Source organism: Azolla caroliniana, unplaced genomic scaffold (assembly GCF_043228905.1).
Source record: "Azolla caroliniana isolate FFs.n. ecotype wild unplaced genomic scaffold, voAzoCaro1.0.p SCAF_6, whole genome shotgun sequence".
In the NCBI taxonomy this organism is placed as follows: Eukaryota; Viridiplantae; Streptophyta; class Polypodiopsida; order Salviniales; family Salviniaceae; genus Azolla; species Azolla caroliniana.
In genome coordinates, this window is record NW_028230441.1 from 15785740 (window position 1) to 15806290 (window position 20551).

Genomic DNA, 20551 nt, shown 5'->3' on the forward strand with positions numbered 1-20551 from the left:
TTTCATTGAATATCTCACAAGATTCACAAAGAAGCAAATTTTCATATAATACTCATAGAATAATGCAAAGCTCTAAGTGCTACAGTGACGGAATTTCCAGTTACAAATAATGTCAATGATTCTTTCAGGTATGCGTGGAAAATGTACACATGGGATTTACCCAGAAACACATCTTCCTGCAATACTCAAATAGAATAATGCACGGTTATACAGTTTAGTGTTGTGATGGTAGAAGTTCCAGTCCGATAACTAAAATGATACTTTCGAGTATGCGCGGAAAACCTTCACATTACGAGTGAAATAGAACAATGTACAGTTTTAAATGCTATAATGATGGAAGTTCCAGTTACACCTTCAACGACACTTTTGGGTATGTGTGAATGACCTTCACATAATGATCACAGATGTAGGAAATATACTGTGATGGATTTAGATTTGATTTTTCTATTGCAAAAGACATTTTAAGCTATATTTTACAACATTGTCATTTGCATATAAGCACCATCAAATTCGATCCGACGCCCATTATACAAGATGGTGTGCATTATATATCCTCTGGGTGGTAAAAAGTAAAAAACCTATACAATAATCAGGTCATGTTAGCTGGACATGTGAACATTTCCGTTGAGGAACACCATCTCTCCAAAGTGTCTGTAACTCTCCACGTCTCCAACCAAGAAAATAAAGTGAACCTGACCAAAATGCATTTTATACTTCAACCATTCTCACCGTAATCTTGATTTAAAAATATAACTAGCAGAAGAAATATGACTGCAAAATAGTAAGATTCCAACTTTACCCAGTGTGAAGGGAACGATGTATAACAATGCAGGTTGTCCTTGACCATCCATAAGGTTAAGTGCAACATATGTTACAAAAAGGCCTATGCAATTAAACACCAGAAGAAACATCAAGGGAAAGAAATGCCTCCAAACAATGAATATTTGATTCATATGTCAAGATAAATGGACTTACCAAAACCATAGCCGATCAAAAGCCAAAGAAAATAACCATTCAAGAGAGTTTTCTTTGATGCTACATCAAAACTATAGCATACAAGGGAAACATGTCTAAGTACAGTAAGATACATCCGAAGGATTTACAATTCCCAAAGAGTTGCATCAGAAACTTTACCGTTTTACAAATGCAATTAATAAGCCTGGGAGAAGTATGTCCCCAAATCCAATGATGCTATATCCGCCCCATGGATCAAAGATACGTGGTATCTTAAGAAGCATAGGTATACCATCCTCCCCACTTCTATCACCACGAGCAACCTGTGCATTAGAAATTTGGTATATATATATATCCAACCAAAAGAAGAAAGATGACCCAAACGAGCATTAGAAATTTGGTATATATATATATATCCAACCAAAAGAAGAAAGCAAACGAGCAAAATCAAATAACTTCAAAACATACAATGAATGAGTTAGAAGTACTTACAACAATCATCACACTTTCATTAAATAGTGTTGGTGACATAAACACCCAGAAGATATCGTATACAAATGCACATGAAAGAAGTACTGTAGAGACCTGCAATGTAAGAAAACAAGTAACCTAAACAATCTGCTTTTTTCCACATCTATTACAAACAGCTGAGAGAATTCTAACAGTCACAAATCTTGCCTTTACGTTTGGTAATTGAACAATCTGAAGTACAGTAATAACCAAAGCAATACCCTGAGATGATCAAACAAAGAGTTTTGGGATCAGTTGTGAAATATGAGTCATTATTTATTCAAAACACGTGCAACAGGCACCACTCTAGGGAATAAACACAACTATCAGAGAGTCAGTTCAAATTCATTTTCCAACGGAAAGTCCAAACAGAGCTTTAATCCAAATTCTTTGGCAACCACTTCACTTCCAGTTCTTGCACCAGCTATATGAGTAAAACCTCATGTCACGCTGAAGATTTAATTTCCTCAAAGCATTCAATATAGAGGCCATACTCTCTATCGTGAATGAATTCATTGACATCAATTACAAATGAAGGTACTCACCAGAATATCTTGGGCTACCCATGCAAACGAGGCATGACGATAAACAGCCCAAACCGTGGTAAAGGTTATACAGAACGGAGATACAATGAGGGTCAGCAGCGAGACTGTGCCAAAAAAGGGTATGTTTAAATGAACACCATTGACACAAGTGAGCCACCTGCAATAATGTTAAGTTTACATTAATTCACATTGGTTCTTATTGCTTGATCATAGGAGCATGAAATGAAGAATATCATAAGTAACCTTGAAAGCACTGCCACAGAACATGCTTGCAGCCCCTGTTTAAATTATTAGACAAGTCCACATTACTAGTTAGATAGTTTATATGGAAGAAACATGCAGAGTTCTCATAATGCATGTAAAATTAAAATTAGCACACCTCAACACCACCAATAGAAAATAAGACCACCAGCAGCAGCATAAACCATCCAGACATGAACTTGTAAATGAAAAACAAAAAGGCAGATGCAAATAGCACAAAAAGAAGTGCTGATGCCACAGTGATGTTAAGCACATCAGATTTTTCTTCCTCATCTTCAGCTGCATAATCAACTATACCATCCTGAACAGCATTAGTTCATCCAGCGTTAATCATCACTGAAATAAGTGTCCATAAGCACTACAATTAGCAAAATACATTTTTTAATGAAGCAGAAATTATAAAAGATCAATATATGGGTTCATGGTCAGTATCAATAGCAAAAGTATGTTCAGGTGAGCTAGAACATGGTCGGGAAATTCACCCCCTGAACATTGTCTTGCTTAAGCAAAGAGGATCATGTATGCAATGATATGCATTCAAGTTCTAATGTGGTTGTCTTGCCACTTCTGCCTGCACATAAAAAGGTCTTGCAAATTGATTTCTTTTGCCAATCCATTAGATTATATTTGATTTTCATAACAGCCAAAGGCTGCTAAGCTGATCATTCTAGCATCAGAGAAAATAATAAACTGGTACTGGTTTTGAGGACAAAATGCTCAGAGATTCAGCCGTCATAGGAATCTTCAACTAATCTCCTTGTCGTGAGCAACGTAAGGCTCTGAGCAAGTAATAAGTCTATGGGAAAAAAATAGGCTAAAAGTAACAAATTTAATAGAAAAACTGCACCCTGCATGCCCATCCATAAGATAATGTCTAGACAGAAAATGGTGAGCAAACAAATTATATTACCACATCCCTATTCACATTATCACAGCTCAATGTGGCATGCATACTACAGTACATATTCCTTTGAACAACTGCATTCAGAACATCCTTTGCCTTTTATTGGATTAATCAAGAATATGCTCATAGAATCTAGATAGGTATGGTCTAGACTTTATTGTAATTTAGGATTCCATCTTCTCACACAGACTCGTATGTCTATTGGCATGGATATTTCGAGTAGATTAGCATCTAGGCTTACAGATTTGAGCATTTGCTATGCATGCCAACATATATCAACAGTGAAGTGGCATATGTGTTGAGTCCTGCTACATATATGAATTATCAAGCTGAGTTTCTATCATTTCATCAAAGAGTGATGTGCAGTGGAAATCTAGCTCTAATTTAAAGATCAGGCTTTCAAAAACCGTGCATGACAACCTATGTGCACAACTATTTATATCCACATCACTATTCAACGATTCATTGACCTATTCATGGATCACGCATCAACTGAGTAAATTGATCCATACCTATGGATGGGAGGGCAGATTGGAATGCCATACTGTTACTTTACTTCCCCAAAAATGTGACTATTACTTTCCTAAAAGTGATGAATTAGGACTTATTTCTAAGTTGAATGACAGGTTTATTTACATGTTAAGAGCTTGAAAACCATTTTTGCCAGTAGTGTTCTTCTGCCATGAGTGAAATCGAAGGTAGCATTTTAGATGAATTTTTAAAGAATCCCGGTACAGTGCCCCCCACATTTCAGGATATGCTTGTTGGGAGTGTCATCTGTTCTCAAAGTTGATTTTTACAAACCGTCTTGATTACTCAGATATTTTGAACAACATGGGATAGATTATCTACACAATTGTGAGCTATATGCTCAATTCCACCATAACCACATGCAAAAAAGAATTCTGAGATAATCAGAGGCCAAGTGCAATTGGCTAACGATAGTGTTAGAAATATTGAGAATCGATTAGATAGGTATATAGAGTTACAATTACAGAGATGGATATATGAAAACAAAACTTCTATTACATATAAGAGTAGCTCACATTGGTAGTTTACCCATGCGCTCACACCTTAGAGCTTAGATAGGATATGGACCAGCTCACTACAAAATTAGTGGGGACTGATGATCAATCCAACCACTGTGTAAGAAAGTGGATTATATTCTATGTTTGGTCTGAGTATAACATTAAATGTGCAAGTCAGTTGATAGTAGTGGAGATATTCATTTTCTGTCAACTGACTTGTCCTTTAATATGACCCAATTCCCTAGATATAGGCCAGTGCTAGATAGTACTTATCTTGAAGTCAATGGCACATACTTCAAGACTAAGTACATCGTAACTTGCCCACAAAATATTCTAGTTGACTTGATTAGCCAATCCTATTACCTATTTCGCTCTTTCCTAAATACATTGTGTCCTACACATCTACGGTTTCCTAGATTAACACCTTATCAACCCATATGGTCGAGTTGCACACTAGCCACTCCTCATTCGGGGCGCTATCACAAAATGTGCACTCTAAGAGCACATATGAGGATAGATTTACAACTTCAGGCTGATCATTGATTATATCTAACAGATAGATTGACTTTCACTATAGTCAAGGGCTTTGCATTCACTATAGTTAAGGGCTCTGTATACAATTTTGTGGTGTGATGAATGGCAAGAGCAAGAGGACAAGCTTGTCCATGGTTCAAAAGTATTGCTCAAAAGTTTAGTTCTTTATGGAAACTCACAATAGCTATGGGTTTTTGCGATTGAATGTCACAGTAGTCATGTGTTTTTGAGAGCTTCAAGCAAACAAATATCAACCAAAATGATCAATTTATTTGCACTCAGTTCAAGCATCTTCCTCACCTAATTAGAGAAAAAATGACAAGCACTTCAACTTCCCATCTGTGAATTATTTTTCCTTTGTTGGTTTTCATTTTCCGTTTATACTATATATTGACAGTCAGGCTATATATTACAATTTTATTCAAGCCAACGATCGCGATTCCATAAAGGAATTTAGCACAATTCAGGAAAACTGAGCTTTACTAATTATTTTATTAAAACAACATGATCAAAGTAAATTACTTAATGACAATATTGTGAATACATCTTTTGGAGATAAATAAAAAGAACGTAATTAGAGTGGATAACTCTATGAGAGAATTGTTAGCCATATGACCATCCTTCCTTGTACCAATTTAAATTCACAAAAAAATGTGAATACAGATCGTGTTGTATTTATCATGAACTACATAGCCATACCTTCTCTAGCTTGCAATGTTCAACTGCACCATCATGGTAGCCCCATGCTGACCATATAGACGCACATGTAATTGTACCCAACGCCATTATCCAAAGCACAAACTCAGCTGCATCCACAGCTGGCCTGTCAGGTGAATAGAGTTGGACTTTCACTGCACACAAATAAGAACAAATTTATAAATAGAACATAAATTTGGTGAGAACACAGTTTTTCTACTCCAGTAGAGAAGAACAAAATCATTTGATGCGGCATTCCTCCGTCAATAGTGCATACCTTCCCGGTTTGACTTTAAAGCAAGCTCCAGATTTTCACCAGCAGATTTAGGTAATAAAACAGCAGGGATTTGTATGTCCAAGAAAGTGCCCGACTCATTTCTATCACAAACCATCTTGTACAGTTCTAAAAGGAAAGTGGGCCAATATCTTGTTAGGGCATTGGATGATATCATAAGTTTATATAAAAATGCTAGAAATATGGACTGTAAATCTTTTTTTCAATGTTTGAACTTAAATACAATACAGGTGACGCCACATGATGGGCATACCACAGGCAGATGTAGCAGACCAATGACATGTTAAGCCATTGGAAGGCATCATAAGCTGACATTTGCAAAGCTAAAAATATGAAATCCAAGATTGTCTAGTGGATAAATATTTCTTTCATTATTTGAATTTAAATATTATGGCATACCATAGGCATATGTATACTCAAAAGTAATGGCGCAATCTACCAAACCTAATCCACCGAATAACAACAAAAAAACTTTAAATCAACTAGTGATTATTGGAATTTTCTGTCCTACACAAAGTTGTAGCTTGTGTGAATTCACGGAAGCTCACAATACACCAAAACTACACACATCATTAGAGCTTGAAATCTGACACCGTGCCAAAAACCAAGTCTTGACTTCGGTTAAGGTGCTGTATGTATATGAATATACAGTGTCATGAAGCAATTTCTTCACGATATAAAAACAAATTCAAATATCATATCAAGTGACGTCTGTGAGGCTCAAACTTATAACCTTGTATATCAAGCACCAAGTATGAACCATTAAGATAAGCTCTTCTATTAGTTTACATTCTTATCATTGTAATTATTTTTTATGTATATTCCATACATGCTGACTCAAATAAGCAACATGGATGTCATGCATCACACATAGCAGATGTGTGCCAAATGACGATGACAACTCACATGTATTACTATGCACCCACATACATCACATGCATTGAACACATATATATGGATAAGGAAGGAAAGCATGTAGACATCAATTCATCCATCAATCAAGCAATCAACCAAGAAGCGAAATACATTCATTAGTACTCAAGACATTAAGCTAGCTCATTTGGAAAGTCTCTCATCTCTCAAGATATAAGTAGATGGTTTGAGCTAGAGTTTGGCAAAGATAACATGTCATCCTTATGATCAACTATTGTTATTCCGGTAAAATCTTGTATTCTCAATATAATAAAGCTTATTTTCATCATATACTCTTTGCTCTTGAATCATACACTATCTCCATCTCTTGTCCATGCTCTCCTCGTACATAACTCCGGCGGTTCGACGCACCAATCTCAAACTCTACAACAATGGAACTAATGAGCATGAAAGAATGAGAAGCCTTCTCCAACATCTAGAAATGAAAAACAATGAACATAGCTGGACAGGTTTTAGGAAGTTAATTCCCAACGTCTACAAAATCAATCCAAAATCAATTAGATGTTGTCATGAAGGTCAGACTTTACACAGTAAAATTGGTGAATTTTGGCATCAGTGGCTAGGCTTAGCAATAAGGGGCTCATTAGAGCAAACAACATGTGAAGACTGAATTGTGGCCTCAAATATTTGGGCCATGTTTGTAAATTTAAGAAAGGATTGGTCTAAATGTAAGGAAGGCCATTGTTATAATTATGAATTAATATAGGTCCTATATATTTAAGGACATACGTGTAATTTGAGGGAATGATCGGCCTAAATTTGAACATTGGCATTTTTAGAAGGTTCGAGAAACTTCTCGAAAAACCCAGAAACATCTCTAAACCGTTTTTAGAGAAATGAGTAGCCTATAAAAACCGTTGGGGGAGAGAGGGGCGAAAGGAATGAACGAATAAAGGAATCAAGGAGTGAAGTGAAGAAGCAGCCAAGTATCACAATCCCATTCAACTGACTTGTAAATTACAGCCAGATAGTATTTTATTAATATGCCAATTCTCAGTCTAGTTCAAGAAATGGGGAAGAAGACCCTCTACGGAATCACTATGGACACCCTTCCTTTTGTTTGTCGAAGATGCCTTTATGCTTCTGGGCAAAGAGCATGTATAACCTTAAATCCAAACCCATATCCTAGAATGGAGGTAATGGACTCCTTTTTCGATCTTTCTTCGTAGCACGAATAGAATAAAGAAAAAACTAACCAGGATGTATGCACAAAAGAACTGGTAGATAGATAGATAGATATTTTTAGCATCCATAGAGAGGCCAATATTCACTCATGGGACCAAGTTCAAAAGTTTTCATGATGTGTGTCTCCGTCCTAAGAGGCGATATTCAAGCACCAAGTCTCGATGTGTGAATAAGGGCATACACATGAACTCAACCTTCTTGGTGTTCTCTTTAGTATGACACTCAAGTCGTCACCTTCTCTTAATATATCATTATAGCTTTCACGAATAGCACTATACACAGAGCATGTAAAAAGCAAGTGATATTCATCCTCTACTAGCTAGAAAGTGATACTCATCTCTACTACCCCTTCCTTGTGTGCCTTACATGCCTTTAAATTTGGCTGATTTTGATGCCATAATGCAACTTTATTACCTAGGTTGTGTGATCAAGTGCAAAGGAATGTTAGGGCTCTATGAGTTAATACTCATGTTAATAATGAGATAAGGTTAAATATGATCAATAGGCCTTCTTGCCTTATATAGAACCCAACATTCAAGAATGATGTTTGCAATGTAATATTCTAATTTTGTCATTTTAGCATCTTTCCACTTCTTCCTTAGTGGTTCCATTAATCTTTTCTCAATAATTACATATTTCATAACATCAATTGAAAGCTCCAAGAGATCTTCTATATCCCATCTTTTGAACCATTTTGTGATGTCAGCTACCCAACCAAATGAGAGAATTTTGCTCTTATGATTTTAATGTGGTTTATATTCAACATTCCAAGCAAGATGTGATAATCTAGGATTTTGCATATTCTTGACTTTTGTAATGTATCTATATACTCTCTGTAGTGCCAATATCTCTATAGGTCAAACATCTCTTTCCAAGACCATAACTTGATAGGAGGGTGGATTTAACTCCCAATTGTCTCCTTAAAAACATGTTTTGAATCTTCTCGATCTCATTCCATGCATTAAGTTCTTCCCCATACTTATACTGCATAAAGCAAAACTTGTGTTACCATGGCATTAAATAACACTAGTTTCATTTCCCATCAATGAGTATCACTTTGGTTGCATTTATTTTTTAACATATAATAACTTTTCCAACCAACTTGACGTCTAGACTTGGCATACCCTCTATTTACTTTTGTGCAAATTGTGCATGTTCTCCCTAAAATGTAAGCATAAGGTATTGATGAGGCTGAATGGTTCGCACTACCATCATTTTTGTTTTATCTACATTTTTAGTTAGCCCACTACTTTGGCAAAATGTGTTGAATGTTCCAAGTAAGCATTGCATACCATCAACATCATATGAAAAGTTAACCACGTCATCCACATATAAAAGCAATAAGATAACTTGTTGCATAAATTTTGGGGCATCTAATCCTTCTTCTCTTGCAACCCTATTCACCACTTCTTCCAATTTATCAATGCATAACCCAAAGAGTGTAGGTGACAATGGACATCCTTGCTCAACTCCAATGTTACTTAAAAGGTATTCTAAGAAACTATTCTCAGTTTTTAGTTGTATCTAACTTGCTCATAATCTTACAATAGCAACTCGATACTCTAATGGCATGCCAATTTCCACCATACTATTCCAAAGCTCACTTCGTGGTACTGTATCAAATGATTTCTTAAAATCAACAAATAAACAATAGAGTGTCTTTCCTTGTAGACGACTTTCTTCCATGATTACTCTTAATGTAACCAAACAATCTACTATGGAATGCTTTGATATAAAACCTACATGCCCAAGTGCTCGTTTGTTTTGACTTTCTACCCATATAGTTACATTTTGCTCCATGATAGTGCTATACAATTTAGCAATAGTTGAGTTTACCATGATTGTACGATAATTTGATATTTGATCTTGCCTTAAAATTTGGCTCAATCCAATTCATGAGTCAATCATTAGGCAAACCTTGTTTATTAGCTTGATCTATGATAGTCATGATCCAATTACAAGTACTTGGCATTCTCCATTTTAAGAGCTCACTTGTAATGAGAGTTACATCAATTGCTTTCCCATTAGCCATCTTCTTTGATTTTTGAAGACCTGGAAAGAGATCTTTTTATGTCGGCCAGAGTTTTGTTGAACTATATCAGGAATTAGATATCATTATACCTATGGAGATCTGCACATATCTTACCCACCTTTTCTCAAAACTTTTTACATTCAAAGGGATAAGAATGAGTTCTCTAATTGATTGAACATGCAAATGACTGAGATAGCTGAATGTGAACCAAAGTTTAATTATGTTAGTACTTTTTATTTAAACATAACAAATCAAATTTTATCCTTCTTTAATCAAATCAAATAATGTGAACCAAACTACATTATTGCTCTGGGAGCCTTCACAAATTCCTACAACACTGTTTTCTGGGTGTTTGGACATATTGGTTAGTCCTTCCAGAGCATAAATATATCTATGGAGGGCTATTGTTTCAATAATTATTTCTCCTTGTACACAATATATCATGAAAGACCCCACATTGAGACCATATCCAACAAATGAATATGGGATTTGGCAATACAAACACTCATGGAACATAGGTCACTCAGACCAGCTTAGCAATATATAGGCATTATTTTAGTCAGCAATAACACTGGAGTCTGAACGATACCTAGGGGAGTGTTAACTTCTCATCCTTAAGGATAATATTAGAAATTGAGTACCTTCAGACATAGCCAGCAATATACCTTCTTTTGTATTCACGACAATTAAAGCAACTGCTCCTGCTGCCTGTGCAACTCTTGCTTTCTCTGTGAATGTGCATTCTCCTCTCCATGTTAAAACTGCACTCCCATTGACCTAGGAATAATCAAAATGATTGGTAAAACAGATATCATTCCAAGCATACTAAAATTAATTTGCCACCTCTTCAAAGCTCAAATTGAAGGTATGATTGGTAAAACAGATATCATTCCAAGCATACTAAAATTAATTTGCCACCTCTTGAGAGCTCAAATTGCAAGAGGTGATAGGATTGGCAGCTGCGAGAGAGTATATCTGTGCCTCATGAGCATGAGATTCCATTGTTTTACCAAAACGAGCACTTATTCCCACAACTTCATTTTCTTTGTTCCCATCTATCCAGCTTAGAACTTTTACCTGCAACCTTAATAAAATTGATAAGTTCAACCATAAATTCAATGCCACTGAGAATGAGTAATTCGTTTGGTGCCAAGCCATTATAGCATCACAAAGGCACAACATAACAGAGAACTCCCTTCAGCAATCATTTTTGAATAAACAGGCTTTCCCTATCACTAAAAACTATCAGCAGGGCTTCACCATCACGAAGATTCTATAATTATTAGAGTCTTGGAATTGAGGCAGGTTAACATGCTCTGAAGCATATTAGGCAAAAACATAGCAAAACTGACCATCGGGAAGGAAACTAGTGTAAAGAAATACTACAGGAAGTTAAGGATCTTTTAACAGGTGAACAGATAGCTTCGAGAATAGCTATACACCCAGGACATGAGGAACTAGAAAATAATTTCAACAAGAGACGGAAGGTAATGCAGGAAATCCATGATAATCTTCGAAAAGATCAGCAAACCACAGATTGACAGATTCAAAAATGAATTAAAATTGCAAGGGGATGAAGAGATCAATGGATGTGTGTACAACAAATACAGCAAATGCATCATTCTACTTGTGAATAGATACAAGAACAGACCAGTGCAGATTAAATGTGTAAGTATAGGTACAAGAAATTCAATCTTTTGGCGGCAGAAGAGGATGAAAAACAAGATAGTGCAATGAAATGCTTGATCGAACAGATTTGAGAATAAATTTTAGGCACATAATAATGAAGCAAACTCGGATCTATCCACAGCTGAGAAGACTTTAAGAAATATTCTTTGCGAAGAAAAAGGAGGCGGTGCAAAGAAATCCATGAATGTGCATAAGTGTTAGAGCAACCCAAGCATTTCCACGGATGAAAAAACATATTCGAGATGATGGTTTCAGTTGGACGGGAAAAGAAGATAGAGAAGAGAAAACCTGGAATGTGTAAAGGGACCTCAGGAAAACCAAGCCTTCCACAGATGAATAGATAAGTTGAAGAAGGAGCAGAAGAGAAGGATTATACATGGATATGCACAGAAAATTCAGCAAAAACAGGTCCTTCCAGAGATGAACAGAGAGATACAAGAACGGGAGCATTTTAGTTACGAGAGAAAGAGAAGGTAAAAGTAGGTAACGCAAGGTGAGTTTTGAGAAAGCACGAACGTTTCTAGGAGATTCACAATATATGGGATGGATTCAGTGGGGTTGGTTACATACAAGAAGAGAGAAGGGAAGAGGGTAAAGACAAAAGGGGAAGAGTTTACCAGGACGAATTTGTTGGTACAACCAGGGCGTTTGGGAGCCTGATCATCATCATGAACGATATCACCTGCCAAAACGGACTGGAGAGGCAGTAGAAGAAGAAGAAGACGAAGAGCAGGAATGAGAAGAAGAGGAGAAGAAGAAGAAGAAGAAGAAGAAGAAATCATGGCGAAAGCAGCGACGGAAAGGGAGGGAGGGAGGGAGGGAGGGAGGAGCAGGAAGAAGAAGAAGAAGAAGAAGAAGAAGAAGACGATGGTGATGCGTTTACTTTTTTGCCTCCTCCTCCTCCTCCTCCTCCTCCTCCTCCGGAAGTTGATTACGTACATATATATATATATATTATATATGTATGTACATACATACTGATACTGATACTACATACGTACGCACGCGCAGAGAGAGGTCCTTATTCCCATTCCTCGCCTTCTTCTTCCTTCCCTTCTTCTTCTCGTCTTTTTCTTCTATTTCTAAAGTTCTAAAGTATGTAGTTGTGAGCATACATACATACAAACATACATGTCATTGGGAATGTCATTTGAATTAGGGTGTAATTGAGTTAGTAATAGTAGTAGTATGTACATATATGTATTTAGATCCCTAAAGTTCTAAAGTTTGCTACTTACACCCCTAATGGTTGTGTTTTCTTTTGTAATGAACGTCCATGACACAAAAAGAAAAGACATCTCAACCAATCCATCTTTACCTTATACGGGCTTTATGAGGTTTCTTCATAAAACGAAATACTCCCGATAGAAAAGTAGGGTCCCATTCACCTTATTCGCTTGCACCACCGGCTTGCTAGAGGCTCTACCGTTTCCGAAGTAATAACTTTTAATATATTAAGAAGAACAAAATAGAATCACCTTACCTTATTAAGATATTAACCTTCGCGTTGAGAGACAAGCTCAACATGGGTTGGCCGGCAGAAGAAGCCGAAACCCGGATCAGGGAGTCAGTAGGCCGTTACGGCCGATATTCCTATTCATAGTTATAGGAATATCTTTGGGAGTCAGTGTCAGATGCTCAATTATAAGCATTCAAGTACTTGTCAGTACTTGAGTCAGACTATGTCAGAGGCTTGTACAAAAAGTGCTCACTGAGCAGTGTTGTATGTACTGAGTGTTATTTTTTGTAATAGAGAGTTCTGTTGCCGCTACTGTCTACCGTGGTACTGCTATTGCCGTCGTCATTGTCTACCGTCGCTATTGTCGCTAACAATCGGCAACGGTTCGGTTCAGTTTGAGAGGGCTAAAACTGAACCGTTTACCATTTCTGAAACCTGAACTGAACCACGAAACCATTAAACCGAACCATAAATTTTTTCCAAACCGTTAAGCCATTAAACCAATAAAACTGTGGTTTCAATTTTCAGCTTAGGTCAAAATTAAAATTTTGAAATTTTGAAAATTTTCCAAAATGTGAGAATAAGGCATGAAAATGAAAAGATTGTTTTAAAACAAATTTTTTTAATTTAAAAAATAATAATAATAACCATTAAACCGTTTAAACCGGGGTTTTCGACTGTTGAAACCGAACCGAACCGAACCGGTTAAACCTTTAAGCCGTTAAACCGCAGTTTCACGGTTCGGTTCGGTTCAAACGTTGTTGTTGTCGTCATCGCCGTCTGTCGTCGCCTACGCCTCTGACGTTGTCGGTCGAGTAAGCGAGAGAGTCATCTTCTTGATCAAGTTGTGGTTGTGCGCTTGTATCTGGCGCGCGAGGTCTTTTTTTTGGTGGTTTGATTGCGAGCTCAAGAAGTGCATGATGTGAATGAGACGTCCATTGATGCTCGACTAAGTTTTCTGTCCTTTTCTTTTATCTTTTGAATTACAACATGACTTCTAAATGAACTAAAGACCAGAAGGAAACACACGAAGAAACTATAAGGAAGAATTCTTATATGTCTTTAACCGTTTAGTTAAAATAGAAAAATGGGCAAAAGAGATTGAATCTCAAAAGCAAAAAGATAGGGAAGAAAGAGACTCACATGCTTATAGGCGAAACAATGAAACTCAAAATAGACAACATGAACCTTCAGAAACAAGTTACTGACCTCGAGACATCTAGGCAAGATGGTGAAATATCCTCCCTCGAGGATATTAAGGACGAGATTAAAAAGGTTAAGGAAGAGGTAAGAAACGCCATGGCGAAAACCGGTTGGGTCGATGTAGTAAAACGTAACATTAAAAAGGAACTAAAGGATGAAAAAATTGTAAACACCACCCTTGAGGAAGAGAAAATGCGTCAAGCTCGACGCCTAAATGTACAAGTCACTAGGCTCAAGGAAGGGGCATCTCTCGACGAAGATGCACAAACACTCAAGAAAATGTTAGGGTACACAGAGACCCTACAAATCACCAAAACTTGGAGGGTCGGACGTGACACTACTAGGAAGAGAGCTTTAGTCCTTCAGTTTAAAGACTTAGAATCTATAATCACATTTTTTAAGAAGAGACCAATTCTTCGAGGATTAGGTGGGAACCCTATCTACCTAGATGAAGACCTCACCAAGATGCAAATTGAGCACTGTAAAACTTGTATGTCGTTTACCAAGATGGACGAGTGATAATAAATGATCGTTCTACCAATTGATGGCATGTGGCCTATGTGATAGACAATAAAATTACGATGACTTTATGGAATTGTAACGGTGCACTTTGGACACACCATGGCTGTCTAGAGGAGATTTTGAAGGTACCTTATCTACTTTTCTTAGTAGAAACACATCAAAGTTCAAATAGAGGACTGCCATGAGTTGAAGGTTTTCGTTGGGAGTCTGTCTTTAGACAAACCTCACGTCAACACACCACTAGAGGGTCTAGAGGGGTTGCAATACTATTTCGGAGAGAGATACATAACGGGATAGAAATACTAAAGACATACCTAGAAGCCCGTTTTATGTAGGTGAAAATCCTCACTCACAAAGGATTAGGCAATATTTATCGCCTTCTTACCTCCCCCCGAAAGGATCCCGGTATAATATAGTTGGAGAGGCGAGTATAGTTGATGAAGGAGCGTCACATGGGCCTTCTCCATACAAACCTTTATCGGATGACATAATCCAATATTCTTCTCAAGGGGAAGTCTTCCTTGTAGGAGATTTCAATGCGAGAACCCAATCCCGATAATGCACAGTATTTCAGATGGATAGGTGAATGTCGACCCTTTAGCCATAGGCATCACACGTTGATCAAAAGATCAAGGTGCGAACGCCACAAGCTTTGGCCATCATCTACTTGAACTTGGAAGTCGACACCAGATGATCATATATAATGGTTTAGCCAAGTGGCCAGGCTTGGAAGAGTTCACATGTTTCCAACATGGAGGAGGGGAAAGCACAATTGACTGCCTAATAGGACACCCTGAAGCTACCCACATGATTAACTCCTCCAGGTGGCTCCATGCCCTATTGGTGCAGACCATAACTTCCTATACTTTGACCTAAAATGTGACACCTCCAACGCCACCAACTCTAGTCAACCAAACCATCACACCACAATACATTTCACGCATGAGCTCTCTGACATCTGCTCTCGACATGTTCAAGCCCATCTCTCCTCTCTTGATTCTTCCCTACCTTTAGAGAACCTCACTACAGAACTCACACACATCCTTCACTCAACAACCATTAGTAGCTTCCCATACACGAAACACTCCAATCACAGTAGAATAGGGTCTATGCCACAGAATAGGTGGTATGATGAGGATTGTAGAGACTTGTATAGACGACTTAAAGTGTCATGACTTAGTGGTACTATTTCCGCAATATAGGCTTGCAAAGAGATGCGCAAGATGACATGTCGTAAAAGACAAGCTTGGGAAGCATTTCAATATTGGGAACTCTACAGCATGGTCATGAGTAGGGACCGTGCCCTTGCATGGAAGCAACTACGAGAATCAAGACCACAAACATCCATCGCGGATCCCAACACTTGACACACATATATAGAGAGACTCTACCACGTCCTAAACCAACCACCCATTCCAATGCATTCCACACCTCGACCTACCACGGGGACACTTTTCATGACCTCTAGAGTCACGAAGTTCATAAAAAATTACAACATAGGAAGTCTATGGACCACACAGGATTGTGAGCCGAACACATCATATATGCTTAAGAGTGCCTAACTCCTTTTCTCACTCTAATCTTCAACCGCGCCCTCGCCAAGGGTTTTCCACCACAATGGACCATGAACACAGTGGCCCCTATACATAAAGGCGGCGGGACCCAATGGACCCAAATACATATAGGACCATTATGATAGGTCATACGCTTGCTAAACTATATGGTGCAGTAATGGAAGTAGAGCTCAGTGATTATATGGAGACCTTAAGCCTTCGAGCACATGAGCAGACTGGCTTTAGATGAGCATTCTCCACTATTGACCATATCTTCACACTTAGATGCTTAATTGACCAGACGAGGCTCGCAAGAAGAAACTATATTGTTGCTTTGTGGACTTCCTCAAAGCCTTTGACATAGTTCCTAGGGAGCGGTTTTTTGATAGGCTTAGAAGCTCGGAGATACCAAATGACATGATTTGGGCCATCTATGGTCTATATGAGCAATTCTCTAGGTGCGTCAGATGCCCAGGTGGCCTCTCCGATTGCTTCACATGCACCATTGGCGTAAAACAGGGTTGCCCCCTATCTCTGACTCTTTTTGGGATCTACATTGATGAGATCACTGATTTCATTGCTTGTAAGGGAGGCAACAGAGTAGCCATTGGGGGCGCACAAGTTAGTCTCTTACGCCATGTTGACGACATAGTTTTTCTCTCGGAGTCTGAACACGACCTACAAAAGCACCTTAATGCCCTAGATGACTTTTGCAAACAACGGGGATTGGTAGTGAATCTAATGAAAACTAAAGCCCTTATCTTTCACACATTGTCTGGAGTTAGTAGTAAATGACACCTACTCCTCTCTCATAAACCAGTTGAGGTAGTTGGATCAATGTATATCTAAGAGTCACTTTTAGTGCTCATTCAGGTAAATTCTCAATGACCCAGGCAACCAAAGATAAGCTAACGAGAGGATATGCATCCCTCCCACTCTTAGAGAGACAATGCCACCATGCATATTTTCAAGAGCCATAGACTAAGGGATGGCTCTTCAACTCATTAATGACCCCTTCACTGATGTATGCATCAGTAGTATGGGCTCCAGGTCTATCGTCCTTCATGTGTACGTAATTAGAGAGACCTTTGGTGATGATGTTATCACGTAACTCCGAAGCAAATCGATAGTACCACATGACATTATTAGAGCAGAGTTCAGTCTACCTCCAATGTTAATAGAAGCACTCTTCCAATTGATAGTCTTTATTCATAGGATACATAGCCAGCCACAAGATAGGATATCCTATCAAGCTTTTGAGGCATCTCGATCCCTATATGAGTCTGGAGAGAGTAGCCCCTGGTGTAGCATTGTAGTGTGTTGGTTACTTGCAAATGGCATAGACAATTAATAACCTACCTCCCCTTAAGTACAACCATGGGATTGATCAAACTTTAATCTCTCACAAGGACCATAATAAAGTAATACGCCAAGAAATATGGAAAATTTATACACAATATAAATGGATCAACCGATGAGAGCCACTCCCATCTAAAATGTTGTACTATAAGGAACACTTCATGCACTTCTCTAAGCTAGGTTTTATTACACGACCAAAATATCTAGATACATTCTTGACAAATGCACTAAGGGTGGCCATTGGAAAACTGAGGATATCATCTCACCAACTTGAGATTGAGAATGGTTGTACTAATGGAGTCCCTAGAGAGGAAAGGCTATGTAGGTTATGTCACATAGAGATAGAGGACGAGTATCACTTTACATGCAAGTGTCCAACTTATGCCGAGATAAGGGAAAAATTCCAAGACATACTAGAACCCTCTCCCACCCGCTCCAAACTATTAGATACCCTGGATATAAAGAGACTAGGTGGGCATATCTTAGAGTTAAAACAACATAGGGAGGAAAAACTACAAAATGTTAACCATAATCATTTTAATATTCACCAACATGTAACTAATACAATTTTTCAGGAACAAGGGGAGACGATGAATGTGGACACACCTACACCACTCGGCCTCTCCCTTGAGGAAGCACAAATGCAAAGACCAACCAAACACCCTCGGATGTCGGGCTTCAAAGCAACTAGATGTGGAGTAGAAACAATTAAGAAGATAAGGGAACGTGAGCTGCACTGCCTAGCAACTATGGTTGCGGTATCTTTTACATTGGGACCACGAGCCACCTCCACATCGAAACCCTTTGACCTCCCACTTCTTTTCGAGAGACTTGGATGGAAATGAAATTGGACCTAGTACAAAGTAATTTCTGTTGGGAAAAAGGGTTTCTTCGGATGAGATGGATCAGACGAACCAAAGGAAGGAACCAGAAACACGTTCGCGTTCACAAGTGGAAGGATCGCGCATAAATGGAAGGATAAGGGAAATTTTAGGGGTTTTTCAATGATTTTACAAAACACATTGATACCAGTATCATACATGTTCAAACATACTATGAAAAAGGTTAAAAATCCACTATTTTCGTGATTTAGAAGTAACTAAAAAAAGACGAATTTCAAAAAGATACATTCTCAATTTATATCACAAACTTCACAACCAATGTTATTTTATAAGAAACAATTTTTTAGAAATCATAAGAATTCAAAACACATGATTTTATATTACTCGATTTGTTACAAGCGGAATGTAGTTACACTTAATAACCAAATATACATTCATGATCACTCCTTTACGGAGAATCACTACTATAACTAATATACAATGACGATTCCTCCTCATCATCCTCGGATGTACCAATCAGTGCATTATCTTCGTCATAAACCAAATGGTTTGACTCTAGATTATATGTAGCAGATCTCGTTTGCCTTTGACTCGAGCCACCTTGTAGACCTGGTAATTTTTCTTTTATTATATCTATTGTTGACTTCCTTAATCGTCCGGCTTTTGTAAGTGTGAAGTCGTACACGATGATATCCACATCAGAGATATCAAGGATCGAGGTGTTACGAATGTTTCGCTTCCTCTTCCTACCTCCCCTTCTTGTTTGGCATTCAATCATCTCCAATGTATACTTACCTGTAAAAGCATTTGCACTTCTAGTGTTGTACCAATGAACATTTATAGACTTGATCGTGTTTTCTATTTCATGCATTAGCACTTCTAGAATTTTACCAACCCAAAATTGGTGGCCATGTGAGTTCTCATCAGCCGGCGTTGCAATCAACATCCCCGCGGTGAGCTCTTGCAAATTTCCTTGCCATCTAGCTTCGGCTGCTTTGGTCATCCTTGGTCCCACATAAATGTCTCTTTGTTGTGGATGGACCAAGCTGTCATTAATCGCATTTACTAGTTGCTCCGGACTTCTATTTACGCGATCATGTTGCAACGACCATGTGAATGGCGTTTCCAAATTCCAATTATCAACAGATACACAATTGTCTATAATTTCTTTCTGATCACTATAAAATACATCCCACCATGACGTGTCTTGTTGTGCGGCATATTTCTTGGCGGCCTCAATATGCTTTCTTTTTTCTTCTAAGGCTTGGAGCCATGACCGTTTTTGTTCTGATACCAAGTCGCTCTGCAACTGTCCTTTCTTCTCAATTGGCATTTGCTTAGCTCCATGGACAATTGTACTCGGCATACAAAGTAATAACTGGCAACCACCTTCAGGTTCCCATGTTGTAGAAGATGAATATTGTTTGGCATACAAAAGTGTAGAACCACTTATTCCATTTTTCTTTATCAAAAAAATGTGATTGAAACTTATATTGTTTAACTGAGCAAGCACTTTAACATTCCCACCACCCCCATCTAATATATATCTCTTAAAGTCATATACCTCCTTCAAGTGTAACACTTTTGGGCGTGGTGTATAAGCATCACAAATGACATCAAATAGTTTAGGTAAAGTGAAAGCATCATGCCGAGACAACTGTCTGGAGAATGTGCTAAACATCTGATCTATATGGTCATGTGTGTGGCCAACCAAAAGGAAATTGACTTTCACTTTCCTAAACAATTCTAGGTTGACCAACATACTTAGATAGCCAAATACAATTGAATTTTTGTTCTCTCTAGCAGTATTGTCCAATTGAATGTATAGAACAGGGGGGAAAGGTTGTCCCCAAGACATCAAAACTCGGTGAATCACTGTAACTGTTAGGTTAGGGTCATTGTGAACATTGGGGTAAGTAATGAAGACGTGAGGTCGAACAGACCTATTATAAGCCAAGCATCCCACCAAGTGCATTTGAACAAGGCACTCATCATTGACATCTTTGGGGAGCCTCCGCATATGCGGCAAGCATGTCTTCTTCTGGTC

The 20551-nt window shown here is 38.1% G+C and overlaps 1 protein-coding gene across 1 annotated transcript; it reads right to left on the reverse strand.

The window, feature by feature from the left end:
• Positions 1-270: 270 nt before the first annotated feature.
• Positions 271-12363, reverse strand: LOC147863186 (signal peptide peptidase-like 5). The gene is made up of 14 exons (XM_087320695.1): positions 12184-12363; positions 10796-10954; positions 10543-10654; positions 5710-5835; positions 5436-5587; positions 2389-2571; positions 2253-2287; positions 2010-2166; positions 1633-1686; positions 1447-1539; positions 1135-1277; positions 976-1046; positions 800-883; positions 271-692 (listed from the first exon to the last, which is right to left on the reverse strand). The coding sequence occupies exons 1-14, from the start codon at positions 12346-12348 to the stop codon at positions 595-597; spliced, it is 1632 nt and encodes a 543-aa protein (XP_087176821.1). The 5' UTR covers positions 12349-12363; the 3' UTR covers positions 271-594.
• Positions 12364-20551: the final 8188 nt, after the last annotated feature.